General features: G+C 45.6%; 2 protein-coding genes across 2 annotated transcripts; one reads left to right on the top strand and one right to left on the bottom strand.

Annotated features, from left to right (window-relative positions):
- Window positions 1-497: 497 nt before the first annotated feature.
- On the top strand, window positions 498-5160 carry zbtb25 (zinc finger and BTB domain containing 25; the record flags this gene model as incomplete). The annotated part of the gene is made up of 4 exons (XM_084000145.1): window positions 498-670; window positions 2692-3118; window positions 3763-3955; window positions 4625-5160. 4 exons carry the CDS (start codon window positions 498-500, stop codon window positions 5158-5160), a joined length of 1329 nt encoding a protein of 442 aa, XP_083856271.1.
- A 3241-nt stretch (window positions 5161-8401) lies between these two features.
- LOC311007592 (C-1-tetrahydrofolate synthase, cytoplasmic-like) lies at window positions 8402-17120 on the bottom strand. The gene is made up of 12 exons (XM_084000839.1): window positions 16983-17120; window positions 16514-16619; window positions 15583-15667; window positions 14785-14844; window positions 14627-14680; window positions 13883-14019; window positions 13687-13787; window positions 12670-12806; window positions 11421-11532; window positions 10454-10581; window positions 9491-9584; window positions 8402-8638 (listed from the first exon to the last, which is right to left on the bottom strand). Exons 2-11 carry the CDS (start codon window positions 16615-16617, stop codon window positions 9540-9542), a joined length of 963 nt encoding a protein of 320 aa, XP_083856965.1. The 5' UTR covers window positions 16618-16619; window positions 16983-17120; the 3' UTR covers window positions 8402-8638; window positions 9491-9539.
- Between the last annotated feature and the right edge of the window lie 4526 nt (window positions 17121-21646).

Here is a 21646-nt window from a genome sequence, read left to right on the forward strand (position 1 = left end):
TAAAGTGATAGAAACACTATCTAAACACTTCCAGCGTTTGAGCTAAGCTAATTGGCGACTTTAGGTGGAGGCAGGCTAACACTACCTATACACTTCCAGTGTTTGAGCTAAGCTAACTAGCGACTTTAGGTGGAGGCAGGCTAAGACTACCTATACACTTCCAGTGTTTGAGCTAAGCTAACTAGCGACTTTAGGTGGAGGCAGGCTAACACTACCCATACACTTCCAGTGTTTGAGCTAAGCTAACTAGCGACTTTAGGTGGAGGCAGGCTAACACTACCTATACACTTCCAGTGTTTGAGCTAAGCTAATTACGGCGATACGGCTCTATCTCCCTTGTTATTGCACACACAGTGGAAAGGATGGTGTCTATCTGCTGGTCATGGACTCGGGAGTGAGGCAAGACACGAAAAAAAATGTTGGTATATCCCTTTAAGTTCTTGTATAACTCTGTTGCTGCTGTCGCCCCCCCCCTCCAGGTGTGTGACAGGTGTGTCATGGAGGTGTCGTCTCACAGCCTCTTCCTGCTGCAGCAGCTCAACGTGCAGAGAGAGTTCGGCTTCCTGTGCGACTGCACCGTCGCCATCGGAAACGTCTACTTCAAAGCCCACCGCGCCGTCCTCGCCGCCTTCTCCAACTACTTCAAGATGATCTTCATCCACCAGACCAGGTCAGTCCACATCAGTCCAGGTCAGTCCTTTTTCTGAAAAAGGGTCCCATGTTCCCAGTTTTTACCAAAAAGGGTCCTATGTTCCCAGTTTTTACAAAAAAGGGTCCTATGTTCCCCATTTTTCCCAAAAAGGGTCCTATGTTCACCGTTTTTCCAAAAAAGGGTCCTATGTTCCCCTGTTTTTACCAAAAAGGACTATGTTCCCCTGTTTTTACCAAAAAGGGTCCTATGTTCCCAGTTTTTACAAAAAAGGGTCCTATGTTCCCCGTTTTTACCAAAAAGGGTCCTATGTTCACCGTTTTTCCAAAAAAGGGTCCTATGTTCCCCTGTTTTTACCAAAAAGGACTATGTTCCCCTGTTTTTACCAAAAAGGGTCCTATGTTCCCAGTTTTTACCAAAAAGGGTCCTATGTTCACCGTTTTTCCAAAAAAGGGCCCTATGTTCCCCTGTTTTTACCAAAAAGGGTCCTATGTTCCCCTGTTTTTACCAAAAAGGGTCCTATGTTCACCGTTTTTCCAAAAAAGGGCCCTATGTTCCCCTGTTTTTACCAAAAAGGGTCCTATGTTCCCCTGTTTTTACCAAAAAGGGTCCTATGTTCCCCTGTTTTTACCAAAAAGGGTCCTATGTTCCCCGTTTTTACCAAAAAGGGTCCTATGTTCCCCTGTTTTTACCAAAAAGGGCCCTATGTTCCCCGTTTTTACCAAAAAGGGTCCTATGTTCCCAGTTTTTACCAAAAAGGTTCCCAGTTTTTACCAAAAAGGGCCCTATGTTCCCTGTTTTTACCAGTAAGGGCCCTATGTTCCCTGTGTTTACCAGTAAGGGCCCTATGTTCCCTGTGTTTACCAGTAAGGGCCCTATGTTCCCCTGTTTTTACCAAAAAGGGTCCTATGTTCCCCTGTTTTTACCAAAAAGGGTCCTATGTTCCCCTGTTTTTACCAAAAAGGGTCCTATGTTCACCGTTTTTCCAAAAAAGGGCCCTATGTTCCCCTGTTTTTACCAAAAAGGGTCCTATGTTCCCCTGTTTTTACCAAAAAGGGTCCTATGTTCACCGTTTTTCCAAAAAAGGGCCCTATGTTCCCCTGTTTTTACCAAAAAGGGTCCTATGTTCCCCTGTTTTTACCAAAAAGGGTCCTATGTTCCCCTGTTTTTACCAAAAAGGGTCCTATGTTCCCCGTTTTTACCAAAAAGGGTCCTATGTTCCCCTGTTTTTACCAAAAAGGGCCCTATGTTCCCCGTTTTTACCAAAAAGGGCCCTATGTTCCCCTGTTTTTACCAAAAAGGGTCCTATGTTCCCAGTTTTTACCAAAAAGGTTCCCAGTTTTTACCAAAAAGGGCCCTATGTTCCCTGTTTTTACCAGTAAGGGCCCTATGTTCCCTGTGTTTACCAGTAAGGGCCCTATGTTCCCTGTGTTTACCAGTAAGGGCCCTATGTTCCCCTGTTTTTACCAAAAAGGGTCCTATGTTCCCCTGTTTTTACCCAAAAGGGCCCTATGTTCCCAGTTTTTACCAAAAAGGGTCCTATGTTCCCCTGTTTTTACCAAAAAGGGCCCTATGTTCCCCTGTTTTTACCCAAAAGGGCCCTATGTTCCCTGTTTTTACCAAAAAGGGTCCCATGTTCCCCGTTTTTACCAAAAAGGGTCCTATGTTCCCAGTTTTTACCAAAAAGGGTCCTCTGTTCCCAGTTGTTGCTGGTCGATGGACTCTCTCTCTCTATCTGGCCTGTCTAGCCTCTACCTGGTCTTTTTACTAAACTTAACCAACTCCTTTCTTCATTGCCTAAACCCAACCAATGGGACAATTACACTTCTCACTCAAAGTCACAACTCAACTTCTCACTCAGAAATAGGCAAAAAATCTGCCAAGTCACAACTCCACTTCCAGGTACGGGACCAAAAACAGCATGTTCCCCGGGTCCTTTTGGGGAAAAGCGTTCCCCGTTTTTCCCAAAAAGGGTCCTATATTCCCCGGTCCCATACAAAGTGGGGAACTTAGGGATGACCCCGTCCTGTGTCTGTCCCCAGTGAGTGCATCAAGATCCAGCCGACGGACATCCAGCCGGACGTGTTCAGCTACCTGCTGCACATCATGTACACGGGTCTGTGTCCCAAGCAGCCGGTGGACCAGGGCCGCCTGCAGGACGGCATCAAGTTCCTCCACGCCTACCAGCTGTGCCGCAAGCCGGACGAGGCCGCGGCCGACCCCGCCGCCGCCGCCGACGTCGTCCGCATGTCCAACCTGTACGGCATCCAGATCTCCTCGCAGCTCGCCAACAAGGACGGGCCGGGCGGCGCCAAGACGACGGCGGCGTCGCGCAGCGCCTCGGAGGACCGGGGGGGCCGGGGGGGCCACGCGGTCCCGTCGGACCGCCAGGCCTCGGCGCTGCGCAGCGTCTGCTCCGTGGCGTCCGGAGACGACTCGGACGTCTCGGCTCGCATCAAGCAGGAGCAGGTGATTGAAACTGAATTGAATTGAAAACTTTATTGAACTGTGGTATATTGATGTGTTGATGAAGAGAAGGGATCACCGCCGACACGTCTTTTCTTGCATTCAAAAAGAGTTTATTACAAGAAGAAGAACAGTGTACAAAAATGCCGAATCGTGGAGCATCTCTGGTCCAATATGAGATCTCTCTCTCTTGGCCTAAAGCTCTAACCTTATATACGTTTTCTAAAACTCCACCTTCTCCCACAGAGGGATATGTCTGTCCAAGATGACAAAGACAGGATCTAAAAACAGAATCTAACCTAAACCTTCTGACATTTAACCTCTTGACCAAGCTAACTTAAACATAGATACAGTGTCTGACAAGAAACACATTTCTCAGGGTACATTCCACACTACTACTAGACACCTAATCTAAACATCTTGCTGTAAATGTATGCGTGTGCCTTTTCTCTCTTGTAACATCTGAATTTATTTATATTTATTCCATTTAACTGTAAACTGTTACTTATCACAAATGAAGTTCCTATCTCCTCCACTCTGAGCCACCTGAGGCTGGAGAAGTGGTCAGGATGGAGGTGTGTTCTGGGATGAAGTTTATGTAGCTCTACTACTCTAATCAGTTTGTTTTGATTTGATTTGAGGTGGAGGAGGAGGGGGAGGACGGCGAGGGGGAGGAGCCCGCGGGGGGGGCGGGGTCTCCCAGCCAGAGTCTGCTGTTCAAGGACCGGGCGCCGGCGCTGACGTGTCCACGCTGCGGCGAGCGCTGCTCCTCGCCCGAGGGCCTGAGGGAGCATCTGTTCAGCCACGCGCTGGACGGAGAGGGGCCCGAGGACGCCGGCTGTCTGGAGGAGGCGCTGAGGACATCTGGATGCAGGTGAGATGACGTCATCATCTGTCTCACCAGGAAGTGTTAGCCTGCCTCCACCTAAAGTCACTAATTAGCTTAGCTCAAACGCTGGAAGTGTATAGGTAGTGTTAGCCTGCCTCCACCTAAAGTCTCTTTAAGAACTACTACTTACTATACTTTTGTTTTTTTGTATTTGTTATTGTGTCTTGTAATCCCATATGGGATGGGCCACAGTGGTGGCATGACACGAAAATAAAATATTCATTCATTCATTCATTCATTCATTCATTCATTCATTCATTCATTCATTCATTCATTCACTAGGTAAATGGATTCCTCAAAATCTGGCAATGCTTATTTTTATTTATTTTTAATGTCATTATTTGTACTGTCATTGTTCTCATTATCCCCCTGTCTGCTTTGTCCACCTCTATCTCTCTGTATAATGCATAATGTCAACATATGCTATGTTATGTGAAAAAAAAAAAAAGCTGTTGTGATGGTGCCTTCAAGGCAGTCGGAAAGGATGGTGTCTATCTGCTGGTCATGGACTCGGGAGTGAGGCAAGACACGAAAAAAAAAGTTGGCGTATCCCTTTAAGGTTTTTATTTTACTTCATTTTGTCTGTTTTGTGGGTAGATTTCTCCTAAATTCCCCCAAAGTGAACATGCTGGACGGCGAGGGGCCGGAGGACGCCGGGTGTCTGGAGGAGGCGCTGCGGCAGAGCCAGGCGCTGGCCAACCAGCTGGCGGCCGAGCTGCGGCGGAGTCGCGGAGGAGGAGGAGGAGGGGGAGGGGGAGGGGGAGGGGCCGGCGGCGCCCGCAGCCCCGCCCCCTCCAACGCCAACACCAACGCCGTGCTACTACACTCCTCCCGTAAGCGTAAGATCGCCTGCGCCGTCTGCAGCCTGCGCTTCTCACACAAGAGCCAGCTGCAGGAACACATGTACAGCCACACGGGGAAGCCGTCGCGGCTGCACCGCTACAACCGCCTCTGCAGCCAGCTCTTCCAGGCCTCCGCCCACTTCTGCGAGGGCGCCGCGGAGCCCGGAGGGGGCGGGGCTTCGGCCGGCGGAGTTGGCGGCCCAGCGCTGTCCGAGGACGCCAACAGAGACACGCAGGACAACGGCAGCTCCTGCTACTCTCTGGACTCTGAAGTCTCCCAGGAGAGCGTGGACGGCGTTCCCGTGGAGGGATGAACGAACGACGTCACGCGCCAGACTGAGCACAGCACGCCGGGTCTGTTCTGTGTCGTGGTTCTGTTCCTGTGCAGGTGTGAGTGTGTGTGTGCACTGCAAAAACTCTAAATCTTTCCAAGAATATTTGTCTTATTTCTAGTCAAAACAAATCTCATTCTACTTAAATAAGACTCATCACACAGCTTGTTTTTAGACACTTTTTACTTCTTTCAAACAGATTTTCACTTGAAATAAGTAGAAAAATCTGATAGTGGATCAAGTTTTTCTTTCTTATTACAAACAAAAAAAACTTGCTTTCACTGGCAGATTTTTCTACTTATTTTAAGTAAAATTTTGTTTGAAACAAGTGAAAATGATCTAAAAACAAGTTGATTTTTAGGTGATGAGTCTTATTTTAAGTGGAAAGAGATTAGTTTTGACTAGAAATGAGACATTTTGACAAGAAATAAGACAAATATTCTTGGAAAGATTTTGAGTTTTTGCAGTGTTCTGTACCTGTGCAGGTGTGTGTGTGTGTGTGTGTGTGTGTGTGTGTGTGTGTGTGTGTGTGTGTGTGTGTGTGTGTGTGTGTGTGTGTGTGTGTGGTCATCAGGGCTGCGTCTCAAGAGCAGGTTGAGTTCCCCCCTCTCTCTCGCCCTCAGGCCTTAAGGGAAAGTTTAGTTTAGTTTATTTATTTGTTTCATTCAACGAAAAAAGAAAACAAGAATAACAATGCAGCTCCTGAATGAAAGGAGGTGGAAAGAAGAAACTGATGTTGTCTGACCCTGTTCTCTAGAAATCCTGTCACAGATAAGACCGCTTCCTGTCACAGTGAACAACTACTGCCGGTTTTGTTTTACTGTTCAATCGAGGACGAGCTTGGCACGCTGCGACACAGTTTGGATGATTATTTATATCTTTGCTTTCAAGGAAGAGGTCAACTGAACGCACCTTACTCACTAACAGTGCGTTCACACTGGGCGCAAGGCAAATTTTTTGCGCGATAAGATTACATACAAAGTCAATGTAAAGACGTGAATGTATGCATATTTGTGCCAGCGGTGCGAATGATGCAAATGGTGCGACACGAATGAAACGAACACGCGAATTTCGCCTGTTCGCGCAAGTTCAGGCGAATTTCGCGTGTTCACTTCACTTCGCTTGAAGTGAACACGTGAAATATTCGCTCGAATGCCGCGAGTAAAAACAAATATTCCAGCGGGCAAACTCGAGCGAGTAGAGCGAGGTGAATACTTTACTCGCGCCCGGTGTGAACGCACTGTAACAGCCCAGACAATCACAGGTCGACCACATGTCGTAGCTGCAGCGCCGCACGGCCTCTTAGGGGGCGTTAACGCTGAACGCGATAGACGCGAATGGAGCGGCAACTCTACATTGTAAATCAATGTAAATGGTGCGATGACACGTGATTCAGGCGGAGGCGGCGCAAAGGAAGCGTCTGGAGCGGCGCGAATTAAGTTGAAAATATTGAACTTTTCAGGCGGCATCGCACCGTAACGTCCAATCAGCGACGAGTTCAAGCTGACGTCGTCACTTCTCTGTACGGTTGTTTACACTCAGAACAACATGAAGGAGAAGCTGTATATGAGCTGTGTGTGGCACCGCTGCCTCTTCTACAGAGTGAACACACACACACACACAGTGAACCCAGACACGACGGCGGTGGTTTCCCGGTGTTTCTGAGACTTGTACAGCGAGTAGCTACAGAGCAGCAACGGTGGTGATATCAGCCACGACCGACATGGAAGGAGAGCAGGTTGAGACCGGTTTTCAAATGAACGGGTGGAGCGTCTAGCACGACAAGCGCGAATGACGCGATAGACACGGTTGTATTCGTGTTTATCGCGTCCGGTGTGAACGCCTCATTATAATAACAAAGACCTGCAGACAGTGATGTCCCTCTCAACTATAAAGGCGGAGTTCAACCCGAGGGCGACTCAACCTGTTGGAACGCAGCCGTCTGACGATGAGTCTGAGTGGAAGCTCCTTTCAGTTCAGCACAGGGGTTTTGTTTGTTGCTTTCTGTTGTTGATGATTTCTTCTCCAGGTGTTATTGATTATTGATCGATTGATTGATGAGTGTGTGGTCGTTGAGGTCGTTGAGCAGTCGTGTCGTCTTCTCTCCGTGTTTCACTGTAAAAACAAACAAACAGCAAAAGTTTCATGTTTTGTACATAAACGTCTGATTTTCATGGATCAGTGAGATTTTGTAAATAAATGTCTTTTTCCACCAACCAGGACGCAGCTGTTTGATGTGGGGGGGGGGGGGGGGGGGCAGAGGCAGAGGCATGCTGGGAAACGTAGTCTTCACACTCAACATGTAGGGAATTAACTCCGCCCCCACATCGTCATCATGACATCACAACATTAAAAAGTCAAATCCAGTTACAGAAAACAAAAAAATAGTCCCGTCGGTGGCTCTGATTGGTCGACCTGCTGTTGCTTAGGTGACGGATCGATGTATTTTTAACCATCACGGAGCTCCGCCCACCTGACGTATGACATCACAGAGCTCCGCCTACCTGACGTATGACATCACGGAGCTCCGCCCACCTGACGTATGACATCACGGAGCCACGCCCACCTGACGTATGACATCACGGAGCCACGCCCACCTGAAGGATGACATCACAGAGCCACGCCCACCTGACGTATGACATCACGGAGCCACGCCCACCTGAAGGATGACATCACGGAGCTCCGCCCACCTGACTCCATCATAGAGAGATAGATAGATAGAGAATACTTTATTCATTCCTAGCAGGGAAATAGAGACGACTCATTGGATCTTATATATTTTATATCGGAGCCTCTGCTGTGATTGGACAGTCGCTCTCTGGGGGGCGGGGCTTAATGAACTGTCAGATCGCCTCATAGTTTCCTGTCAGTGTTAAAAGCTGTTTGAAGTTGGAGCTTAAAGAGCGAGAAGTTGTTAACAAACAAACAAACAAACAGATGTAGATCTAAGGTTCTGTTTACCTGACAGTCACAGCTCAGGGTAAAGTGTCTGATTATTTTATTGTTGTTTTAATTTAAAAGAAAAAGGAGTGATGATGATGATGATATCTAATCGATATTGATCGGCTCTGATCGGTGTCTGTCTGTGGCTCAGAACGTTTTTGTGAAGCGATTTGAAATAAAAGTGACGTGTTTAATCACAATAACAACCTGAAAACTGATCAATTACGTTCTTATTCTAATATCAATGTCTAAATAAATGAACCACATGTTCAACAACAGCTGGAGACGAGATAAAACTTTATTGATCACATGACAGACAGACAGGCGACGCCACATGATGATGTCACTTCTCACATGTCGTAGGCTGTTTCCTGCCAGGAATCAATACACTGATCAGATCATCGCTTTATGTATGCTGGTCTCTGTTTCCACGGCAACGGTGACCTCTGACGGAGCGGCTGTGGAGGTCAAAGGTCACCGAGACTCTTCTTCTTCATCCAGCCGATCGAACAGGAAGCTAAAGGGAAGAGAAGAACGTCACAGCTGAGTCTCTGATCCTCTCACCTGTTTCCCGGTACTGACATCCTGAGTAAAACATGTACTAATAAACATATCAGAGAATGTTTCTACAATGCTAAGAATAAATTAGAGAATTACATTTAAAAATAGGCTACTACGTAACATATTTGTTGTTGTTGTTCATATAGCAAAACATTTTGGAAAGAACTGAGAACTATATAAATCAACACTGAGGGGAAGGACATTTTGATTTCAAAGAAAAGAAACTATGTACTACAGTAAACCTTTATATTTTATTAGGGAAGTTTCATATCCATAAATGCAAATTTCAGAATTCTTCACCATCATTCAAGTTGTTTTTGATTGGAGTTGATTATTATTTTAAGTCTCTTAATTTAATTACAAACAAGAAATGTATACTACCAATAATGAACATACATTCAGAAATTGAAGAAAAGCGAATCTCCCTGCACAGCCACAGTTCCTCAGGTGCAGGTGGGTAGCAGGAGTGCGTAAAATCAATAGAAAAAGACGACCACCGCACACTGATAAGACTCTGCTTATCAGTGTGCGGTGGTCGTCTTTTTCTATTGATTATACATTCAGAAATGTTTAACTAATAATCTGTCATAATAACTATAATTATAATTTTCATGGGATACAAGGTCTGTCACCACAATGTATTTTCCTTTATTGTTAACTTGATTTTTTTTCTTTTGCTTAACCTTTGTTATACTGTCATATTTGTAACTTTACTGTTGTAACGACTGTGAGCTGGAAAGACTGAAATGTTGTTGTTGCTACAACTTTAAATAAAGTTGGAAAAAAAAGAAAAAAGAAATCTTCTCACCTGTTTCCTGCTGGTGGAGCTCAGGTGTCTCTCCTCCTCCTCCTCCTCCTCACCTGGACCTGAGGAGGAACCGCTGAGCGCTCAGCACCGTGTTCTGCAACAGAGTGGAAACCTCCGTTACCACGGCAACAACAACCTCTGTTACCACGACAACGACAACCTCTGTTACCACGACAACAATAACAGCAACAACAGACTGAGCCACCAGGGGGCAGCGACGTCATCCTGACACACTTCAGACACAACAACTATGGAGCTTTTATTCTGAAAGGGTGTCTGTTGGATCAATACTGATTAAAGGGATAGTTCACCCAAAATTGAAATTTCCCTCATTATCTACTACTCCCCCTCATGTGGACTAAGGGCTGGGAGAAGTTTCAGAGTCCTCCGTGGCTTCTCTGAGTTACAGGGGGTCTCGGCGTAGCAGTGCATGTCCATATAACGGTTGCAAATGGATACCAACTGTCTTCGTAACAAAAAGACACACCAAAAAACATCCAGATACCTCCATGCTGCTCGTATGTAATGTCCCTCTTGTATTGAAGCCCCAACATGAGAAATTGTCCCGAAAAAAATTAAATAAGTCTATATTTCAAGCTTGTTTTGTAGCGGAAGCACATTACAGCATGGAGGTATCTGGATGTTTTTTGGTGTGTCTTTTTGTCACGAAGACAGTTGGTATCCATTTGCAACCGTTATATGGACATGCACTGCTACGCCGAGACCCCCTGTAACTCAGAGAAGCCACGGAGGACTCTGAAACTTCTCCCAGCCCGTAGTCCACATGAGGGGGAGGAGATCATGAGGGACATTTCAATATTGGGTGAACTATCCCTTTAATGAAATGAAATTATTATATTATATGTTGTGATTTGCCACGATATTGTCAAGTTGTGAAATTGCCTTGGTTGGAATAAATAAAAAGAAAGAAATTAAATTGTTATATTATTAAATTATTGACACCTCCATGAGCATGGCCACCGTCATCGGCCCCACCCCTCCCGGAACAGGTGTGATGAATCCTGCTCTCTGATTGGCCGAGGCGTAGTGGACGTCTCCGACCACTCGTTTACCGCTGGGCTTCGTCTCATCTGTCACAGAGGTCAGAGGTCAAATCTATTAATCATTAACTCTAGCACGTTAACCCCCACCACCGACCACCTGTGCCTACTGCGAACCACGACTGTATTGTGTTGTAATGTGATTGTATTACTTTCTTTGGTTTTTCTTTCTAAAAAAAAAAAAAAAAAGGGGGTACCTGCCCCATGTTTTTAAATACTGTACTTACACACTGCAAAAACTCTAAATCTTTCCAAGAATATTTGTCTTATTTCTTGTCAAAATGTCTCATTTCTAGTCAAAACTAATCTCTTTCCACTTAAAATAAGACTCATCACCTAAAAATTAACTTGTTTTTAGATCATTTTCACTTGTTTCAAACTAATTTTCACTTGAAATAAGTAGAAAAATCTGCCAGTGAAAGCAAGTTTTTTGTGCTTGTAATAAGAAAGAAAAACTTGCTCCACTATCAGATTTTTCTACTTATTTCAAGTGAAAATCTGCTTGAAAGAAGTAAAAAGTGTCTAAGAACAAGCTGCTTTTTAATGTGATGAGTCTTATTTGAAGTAGGCTATAATTTGATTTGTTTTGACTAGAAATAAGACAAATATTCTTGGTAAGATTTAGAGTTTTTGCAGTGAACTTATGTTTCTTTCCTTTAACCTGCTTGTTTCTATTTCAGTATAGGGGACTGTCAATGGAAATTTGGCAGCTAGAATTGAGTACATTTACATTTTATTTTAAAGCGTCTATCCATGTACTACATTGTCCCTTTTCATCAAATAAAAGGAGTTGAATTGCAGCTCCAGTGAGAGGTCAGAGGTTTAGAGGTCAGAGGTCAGGGGTCAGAGGCCCGGTGCAGCAGCTCTACCTGGTACGTGGTTGATGCCACAGTCGATGACGACCGCTCCCTCCTTCACCCACTCTCCTCTAACCATCTCTGCCCGACCGGCCCCCACCACCAGGATGTCCGCCCGGCCCACCTGACGACAGGAAACGCATCATCACACACAGGAAACGCATCATCACACAGGAAACGCATCATCACACAGGAAACGCATCATCACACACAGGAAACGCATCATCACACAGGTTGCCTTGCTACTCTGTGATGTCACCACTGTCTTCTCAGCTCCTTCGGTTTGGAGCAGAGGTATCTATCCTTCCAATTTATTCATGCAAAGGTATAAAAAATGGTAAATGGTAAATGGTCTTGTATTTATATAGCGCTTTTACTATACCTGAACGATACCCAAAGCGCTTTACAGTACATCACATTCACCCATTCACACACACATTCACACACTGACGGCGGAAGCTGCCATGCAAGGCGCTAACCACGACCCATCAGGAGCAAGGTGGGTAAGGTGTCTTGCCCAAGGACACTACGGCAACAACCGGGACAGAGCGGGATTCGAACCGCCAACCCTCTGATCATTGGACGAGCCGCTCTACCACCTGAGCCACTGCCGCCCCAGAGTTCATTAAAGACATTAATGAACTCTGCTCATTCTGTAAACAGGCTCTAGAAGACTTTCAACATCTTTTCTGGTCATGTCCTCATCTGCTCCTTTTGGAAAAATGTAACTACTTTTATCCGTCAACATTTCGACAAAAACTTTGCTTTGGACTATCAAAATGTATTGTTTGATTTCAGTCTCGGCTTCCCAATTAAACCAATATTGATATTATTTTTAGCCAAAGCTCATATTCACAACCGCAAATTTACAAATCAAATACTTTGCACTCACCGTTTCAAAAACAAAATCAAACAATACATCAACCTAATTAGTCAATCTGAAAATAAGAAAGCCATAAAGACCATAGCACTATTCTCTCTGTTTCCACGTTTTTGAATAGACCTGTGTTTGTCTAATATGAAATGTACCTATTTTGTGTCTTCTCCTGCCTTCATGATACTATGTAACTCAACTTGCTGACATTATTCCACTTTTATTTGTAACCCCCTCCTCCTTCATTTCCACACTGTACCTCCAATTCACAATGACTCTAATTCAAAAAAAAAGAAGAAAAAAAAAGGTTTGGAGCAGAGGTGGGAGGTAACAAAGTACAAATATTGGAGGCTGTGACATCATCAGTGTCCAGGTGGGCGTGGTCACCTGCTCAGGTAGGTCAGCGGTCTTTGAGTGACAGGTGGTCACGGTGGCGTGGCTCCACAGCAGCAGGTCGTGCATCGGAGCGCCGACGATCTTACTGCGACCAATCACAACGGCGTGTTTCCCCGCCACAGAAACACCTGCACGGGAACAGGAAGTCATGGAACAACAAGCAGTGTTTGAACTAGGACATTTCCTCTGGGAAGATTTTAATATAACCACGGGAGCTACGGCCGGTTTTACCTTCTCTGTCAACATGGGAATCAAACCCACGATCTTAAGGTCAAGACAGAGCTGATCAGACACATGATCATCTTTCTATAAGCTCTGATATGGAGGAGCTGTAACCACATTAGGTTAACTGTGTCTGTGTTTATAAACATTTAAACGAGCGCCAGGTGGATTGTTTATGAAGTTAACGAGCTCTGGCCTGAGGATCAAAGAGGTTACCACGGCAACTTGAGGTGGTTACCACGGCGATAGGGGCCCCCCCAGGCTGAGGCAGACAGAAACGTGGAGAAAAAGAGCGATTTTCTGCCTCTGCACCGGTCTCACATTTAGGCTTACTGTGACAAAACGGTAACTCCTATCAGAACAAAACACAGACCATCATCTCTGTAAGGACTTTCTGAATGATTTGGTGTGATTTTGGTGTTTCTACAGTAAATATTTTGGAGACACTCGCGATTTTAAAACATCGGTCCGTTCTGCTTCTCTCAGAAAATCTTTGTATTGGAGTCAATGAGGAGCAGAGACAGATGTGGCCGTACTTAGAGGCTGATAATTCAAATTCTGTAAGTTTCTCTGATATTTTGAGCACATGGTGAGAAACAGAACAAGTTTATCTACAAATTAGGAAAAAATCATGTGTGTAGAGTGTAAATTGTGTTTTTGGGCTCTCTCCCACTGTGGACGGTTTCAAAGACAAACACACGTTTTTAATGATATTTTCTGTTATTGATTAGGACTCCTGTCGTTGTGGCGACGTGATGCTGACCCCCGGTTGTGTAAATCAAATACCTGTCTGTCTGATGAGCTCCATGCAGCCGTTGGGGGTGCAGGGGATGAAACAGTCGCTCAGGTCGCCACGAGACAACTTCCCTGCATTGATACAACTCAGACTGCCTCGCACGCACACACACACACACACACACAAGATGGTGAAGAGATGACGTGGTGGCGGTAACGTCGAGGTCGAGGTCAGAGGTCAGCTCACCCGTCCACGTCCTTCAGAGGAGACACGGCGTTGGTGACCAGCTCGGTGTTGATGGGGTTGACCGAGTCCAGAGGCAGCTGGACGATCAGACCGTGGACCGCCGCGCTCTCGTTGACCAACCGGATGTTCTGCAGCACCTGGGAACACCGGGAAGCAGGAAACAGGAAGTGGTCAGAGCTGGTAATTTCCTCCTGTCACTAACCGATTTGCATCGCTACCCGATTTGTGACAATACTACCGGCCGCCATCTTTGACCGCTGTCTACGGCAACTCCACTTGGACAAACTTCATCAGGGCGCTGCCCGATTTGCGTACAAGCGGAAGTCTGCTTGAAGTTCTGTACATTTAAAATACGGTACTCTGAAAATGATTTTAAAAAACCGCGGACGTCCGTCATAAGACAGCCACGGCAGACTGGTTTATTCAGTGAGTGTTGTGGTAGTTGTGATTGTTTGTGGTTGTCATGGTGATGAGGAGAGAAAAGAGGAGAGTAAACACTAAAAGTCGCCTGTGTTCCTGTTTTCTGAGCAACAAGATCCAGACCACCACAACCAACCCTCATTTTACATTACTAATAAAGTATTTAAAATAATTAAAAAAAAAGATAAACCATCTCTGGCGACGCACGTAGGGCAGTGATCCTAAGTCAATTCAACTAAGTTTGTCCAAGTGGAGTTGCCGTATGTAGCGGTCACAAATCGGGCAGCGACACCTCCGAGGCTGAAGAGTTGCCCGGTCACTGACCTCGTCCTGCGTCGCTGAGCTCGGCAGCCGCACGTGTTTCGCATCGATGCCGATCTGCAGACGGAGAAAGAGACATTCAGGACGGTACGGTGACATCACTGTAACACACCCTGTTACCATGACAACACTAAAACATGTTTCAGACTCGTGAGCCTCACCTGGGCAGCGGCCTTCAGCTTGGTGCTGATGTACAGGTTGGAGTCGTCTCTGTCCCCCACCTGAAACACAGAGGACGTCAGGAGACAATGGACAGTTACAGTCGGGTCTAAGTGTTGTTGTGAGGGAGGACGTTAGATAGATAAATACTTTTATTGTCATTGTCATTTTCACAACAACAAAATTGAAAGTGCATCTCCTGCAGTGCAAAAATTCATAAAAACATAAAACACACATTAAAGCAGAAGTAAGTGATCCGGTGGTTTTGTCTAACTTCCTGTCAGCAGATGGAGTTAGCAGCCCCCGCCCTCGTCATGGATCTATTGGTCCTCGTCCCTACGTCACCACATTCAGGCGCATCCCTTGGCTGCACACACAGAGAGGACTGCCCCTTTATGCCGTTCTCTCTCCTCATTGGATAAAGGTTGTAGGATACAAGGAAAGTTTTCTCCTGGGCTCAGAGCAGAGCAGAGTGACTGACAGACCCGTGTTTCAGACCAAACACTCTATAGAAGTGATTGCTGTCGGAAGATACAACTATTTAAGACTTAGATTAACACAAACATTCACCTTACTTCTGCTTTAACCATCCACAGCCTTACTCATCATTAAGTGCAATCAGTGCTTTAGGGTAAAACTGTTCTTAAATCTGTTTGTAGTGGCTTTAATTGTCCTGTATCTCCTCCTGTTATCATGGTGGTGGGAGCAGCAGCAGCTGCAGTAAACACTGATCAAGGACAGAACCTGGTCCTCTAGACCTGGTCTCCTCTAGACCTGGTCCCCTGTAGAACCAGACTCACCTGCAGGACCACCAGACTGGGTCTGAACCCCGGGAACCGGCTGCTCATCTTCTCCACTTCGTCCTTCAGTCGCTCTCTCACCAACCTGCAGACAGACCAGGATCAGTGATGTCACAGGATCAGTGATGTCACAGTCTTGGACTCTGATTGGACCGACACCGTTCACACCGCAGTAACTGTACACAAGTTTCCCAGAATGCATTTCACAGCACCGGTAGCTGTAAAACAGGCAAAAAGCTGTTTTATTTCCCGCTCTAGCCTGTTATTATGTAACTTTATTAAGTTTTAATATGTTTTCATGTGAGAAAGTAACTGTTTAGATCCCAAATCTACGGCCAGTTGATCCAAACGACGGCTGTTTAGAAGTTTGCTCCGATGTTTTTCAGAGAAGTGAAGCTCTGCAGCGACCGGGACATCACAGAGGCAGCAGCCGGTCTGCAGAGCTGCTCGGCCGGCCAACCTCCGTCCTCATCCCGGGGGAGAAAACCATCGCTAATTAACTTACCCGCAGGTTTTTAGAGGTTTACCACCGGCTGGTTACATTATTTCTAGGAGATAAATGTTGGTCTCAGTGATGAAATCTAACAGCTGTATCAGTAGCATTAGTTAGTCTGAATGTAAAGTGAAGCTTCCTGTGTGTATTGGACAGAAGAGCAGCGCTGCCTCGGGGCTCTGGAGCCTACGGACACAAACCACCACATTTACATCAAGAAATACATGTTTTACTATCAACACATCAGTCTGCAGTAAGTTTTATTTTATTAAACTATATAACACGGTTATGGGACACAGCAAAGATACTTCACTACTCTAAACCGTCTGTGGTTACAGTTAGACGTCAGGGGAGCGTTGCATTGTGGGAAACAGGACACAATGTAGACTGGTCAGATACTGGAGATATAGTACGTACTAGTAGTAGCCTCAGACTCACTTGGACGTCTTGTTGCCAGAGATGACGGTTGCTATGGAGCGCCTGCTTCCTTGGCAACCACCAGAGGCTGTGAGACGGAGCGAGCGGGCGACCGAGGATAACATGACTGTATGAGAGAGAGAGAGAGAGAGAGAGAGAGAGAGAGGACCGGTGAACAACAACAACAACAACAACAACAGGTGGTCGTCTCCCAACAACAACAACACACACCGAGTCAGGGACCTGGTTGCCATGGAGACGGGAATCAAACTCAACCAATGATCAGATCAAAGGATCAATAAACTACTGATCAATAAACATGTTTTTATGGTTCTGAGTGAGAACAGCTGTTGTCAAATAAGTTGGATTAGACCGCACACACACACACGCACACGCACACACACACAGACACACACACACACACACACACATGCATACACACACATTTACAAACATAAACACATGAAACAGAGGAGAAGCAGCGACTCACCTGAGAGACGGTCAGAAAACTACTGACACAGCTGCAGAGTGGAGGTGTGTGTGTGTGTTTGTGTGTGTGTGTGTGTTTGTGTGTGTGTGTGTGTGTGTGTTTGTGTGTGTGTGTATGTGTGAGTGTGTGTGGTGTGTGTAGTGTGTGTGTGTGTCCGAGGAGTTCCCGCTCTGAACTGAACCAAACCAGCACTGATACGGAGGAGGAAGATCAAAGGTCAAAACTGGAGTTACACTGGTCTCGGCCAATCAGAGGCCGGAGTGGAGGGGAGGAAACAGAGGAGGAGGAGGAGGAAGAGGAGGAGGAGGAAGAGGAGGAGGAGAAAAGAGACGAGGAAGAGGAGGAGGAAGAGGAGGGAAAGGGAGGAGGGGAAGTCACTTCACAGAATATTTGTTTTCTGACTGTGTCCAATCGGGAGCTGAGCAGTAACTGTTGCATCATGGGAGATGTAGGCTCGGGGGTAGAAGAGACTGCAGAGAGTTGCTGAATCCTTCCAGACTTAAACTAAGGTCCAGTTCCAATCCGACCCCTCACGGACTCACTGACTTAGAGTTCACGGGAAGTCTGTGAGTGTGTGAGTTCTGTTCCACTGTCAGATCATCAAGTCCTTACTGCCCCCCCCTCCTTACCGTCAGTCAGCACCGATGCTGACTTTGGGTAGGGGAATTACCCACAGTTCATAGCGTTGTGAAGTCAAACACATGAGATGCCGTCGGAACGCAAGTGTTAAAAAAAAGTAAATGAACACACGTGGACAGAGAGAGCTCCGCTAGTGTCTTTATTGTTAATGGACAAGAGCAACAACCAAAAAAAAGAAAGAAAGAAAGAAAAAAAAGAAGAAGTTTCCTGTCAGTATTAACGTGCAGTTTGTGATTATTGATGATGATTTGATCAGATCTGATCCAGGAACAGTTTGTTTTGAGTCCGTCCCCCTCACACACGTTGTGCGTGTTGAAAGTACGGTAAATTATCTGAGTCAACAACGTTTTGTTGTCAAGGTAACGTGTGGTGAGAGTGGGTAAGTGCTGTTCCATTCATGTTTACAGCATCTGGACCCTCACACACTCTCACACTCTGTCACTTAGAGCTGATCTCAGGTCAGTCAGTGAGGGTTCAGGGCTTTAAAGCAGAAGTCAGTGATATATTTGTGTTAATCTAAGTCTTAAATAGTTGTATCTTCCGACAGCAATCACTTCTATAGAGTGTTTGGTCTGAAACACGGGTCTGTCAGTCACTCTGCTCTGCTCTGAGCCCAGGAGAAAACTTTCCTTGTATCCTACAACCTTTATCCAATGAGGAGAGAGAACGGCATAAAGGGGCAGTCCTCTCTGTGTGTGCAGCCCAGGGAATGCGCCTGAATGTGGTGACGTAGGGACGAGGACCAATAGATCCATGACGAGGGCGGGGGCTGCTAACTCCATCGGCTGACAAGACGTTATAGTGCGTTCAAGGAAACTCGTAACTCGTGTTTTTCCGACCTGTGAAGTCGTACCAGTTCAATCTGGTACGAGTTCACGGGTCAGAAGTTACGAGTGGCCGTTATAGTGACTTTCACCGGTAAAACAGGTCGGAGAAACACGAGTGGGTTGCCTGGAACGCTACAAAGTCGTAAGTTGTGACTTGAAGCTGTAATTTACGGTTTCAAAAGCCTGCCTGGAACGCAGCATTAGCCAAAACCACCGGATCACTTACTTCTGCTTTAATGAGTCTTTAGGGGGCGGATTGGAACTGGGCCTGAGTCTGTCAGAACCTGGATGTTTCCCTCAGAACGATGGAAACTTCCCGTCTGGGCTGCAGCAGAGTAAATCACCAGACAGTGTTTTCCTCCAGCCAGAGGAGCCGGCTGATACCAGCGGTGTAACCTCCACCTCACATTAAAGGACAGTTCCGGGCAAATTCAACTGGGGGCTGTATAGAGAGCCTAACTCCATACAAATGAACGGGAGTCAAAGTTTTATTTCGTGATCCGTTTGAATTGCGCCATGAGAAAACTCTCTGTCCTCTACCTGTTTAAAACATCACGTTTCATGAAGAGAAATCAGCAGTTTGTTGTAAAACTATTGTAGAATGAAATTCCCGAAGAGTCCGTAACCATAGAGACTACAGGTGGCGTAGGTGACGTCACCATGGCGACCACATGGCGACTTTCCTTTCCCGTGTCAGTTGGTGAGGTGTTTTTAGTGGGACACCAGATCTGTAGTCCTAGAGCGTCTTTACACTAAATACATTCTTCTGTTGCTGTTTTATGATAAACTGCTGATTTCTCTTCATGAAACGTGATGTTTTAAACAGGTAGAGGACAGAGTTTTTCCTCATGGCACAATTCAAACGGATCACAAAATAAATCTTGGACTCCCGTTCATTTGTATGGAGACTTTTTCGAGTTGAGATGGTGACGTTACTTCCTGCTTCTGCTTCGGCTAACATTTTAGGTCTAACAGAAGGAATCTGTAGGTTTTCAGTTTAATGTCTCCTGTTTTGCGGTAGTTGTGTCTGTCCCCGCATCGCCACGGCAACGATGAATGGGAGCGGATGTAAGTTCTGCTGCTTAGGCTGTTTCCAGCCCTCAAAGCCACAGACAGCGTCAGATGGAGACTCAAACATGCACCGAGAAGTTTATTTACTTGAAGCAAGTCCAGAGTTGGGTAACACTTTACAATAAGGGTCCCTTAATTAACATTAGTTAGTACATTATTAAGCATTAATATAATGTCTTAATTAATGCTGAGTAATGCATACATAATGATTATTCAACTTTTATTATTACTTAATAACTCATTAACTAACTTTGAGTAGTAAACATTAATTAACTGCTTACTAATAGGCTACATTAATTAATGTGTTTCCTAATCCTAAGTAATACATAATAATGATTGTTAATATATCTGTAAACAGTTAATTAAGTAGGGGGATAATGTATAGTTCGGAGGTTGTTATGTAAGGGATAATGTATAGTTCGGAGGTTGTTATGGAGAAATAAACCCCGACAGGTTGTATGGAACCCCGACGCGAAGCGGAGGGGTTCCATACAACCTGAAGGGGTTTATTCATGTAAAATTAGACCGTTGCTCGGGACGCCGCTCTGACCAGCGCAGCACAGAAAAGAGAAAGTATGCAGGAATTACTATGTTTCATTTTTACCGTCATTAAACAGCTTCGGACTAATTGTGATGTTGATAAACGACTTGTAACCTGTTAGAGGGAGAGTGGAGGCTCCTTATTTCCACATCGTGGCTGAAAAGTAAACTTGCATCAGAACCTCTGACCGTGTCACAGCTCCTCTCCTCTCTCTAGCTCCGCGACACAAACGCACCCCATAATCTCTTGTTTATGACAGATACGACTACACAAAACACATGGTAACGTGTATGGTAATCCATCGATCCACTGATTGATTATCAAAGGCTTCAAATGCACGAACGGGAGGAGGCTCAGCAAAACAGCGGCCTTGACCGGACATGCAGAGTCAGCCGTTGCTATGGAGTCCCTAGCAACGGCCCGCTCAGCGATGGTCTATCGAGAAATAAACACCGCAGAATATTGGTGATTGACCAATCAGAATGGAGTATTCAAGAGAGCCGTGTTCTAATGCTTAATAATGCACTAACTAATGTTAATTAAGGGACCCTTATTGTAAAGTGTTACCAAGAGTTGATATTCCTGCGGGAGAAGAAAAAGCTTATCTAGTCGCGCCCCCGGCACCTTTAGAATACATTCTCTTCATCACACATTTTTCTCTTTTGACATCCAACACATCATGACACAACATGGTCGTCGTACAGTCAGAACAGATCACGTGTCCATATCGGTCCATCTTCTGAGTGAACAACAGCCTCATCTTGTTGTCTGGCAGGTCTCAGTCCTGTGTTCGTACGGTCCAACGGCAAAGATCGAGTAGTGATATGATTGATCGGCTGATTTAATACCATCAGTTATCTCAAAACTTCCTGCATTGCACACATACTGGCAGTCACCTCCAACTGTGTCTTTCAAACATCTTTCATGGTTTGGTCGTGGTTATTGTTATCAACCCATAGTGTCTAGACACAGTGTCGTAGATTCATGTCTCTGAGCTTCATCAGCCATCGTTATAAATCATTCTGTAGCAGTCACGGGTCAGATTAACATATTAACATATCATCATCACTGAGGACTAAAAGCATGGCTAAAAGCAAAACAACAATGCCCACATGTATAAATATGGACTTTGTGCTCTGTATTTTTAGATTAGTTTGCTACTGTTGTGATGTTGTATCATGCACTTGGTTTTATCTAATACTGTTGATAATATGTTCTGTATTTTTAGATTAGCCGCCTATGGACTGGTGTTGAAAATTAGCACATGCGCTAAACACACTCAAGCAAAGCATCTGGTCTGTCCACTGGAACAGTCTCAATGTCTGTGATGTCCATATCAAATAAATAAACATAACATAACATAACATGTACGATCCGTGTGACTGCAGGAGGGGGAGGGGCTGTGGGCGGGGCCAGCAGGTAAACAGCTGTTCAGGTGTGGACAGTGAACGCCTCATGGTGTTCAGAAGCCCCGCCCCTCTGGGGGAAGTCTCTACATCCCATCAGCACCCGGAGCAACAGGTGAAGCTGGTTCTGGTCCCAACACATCCCAGTAACGACGACAACACACCAGTGTGTTTCAGACC

Source organism: Trachurus trachurus, assembly GCF_905171665.1.
Source record: "Trachurus trachurus genome assembly, chromosome: 24".
NCBI lineage: Eukaryota > Metazoa > Chordata > Actinopteri > Carangiformes > Carangidae > Trachurus > Trachurus trachurus.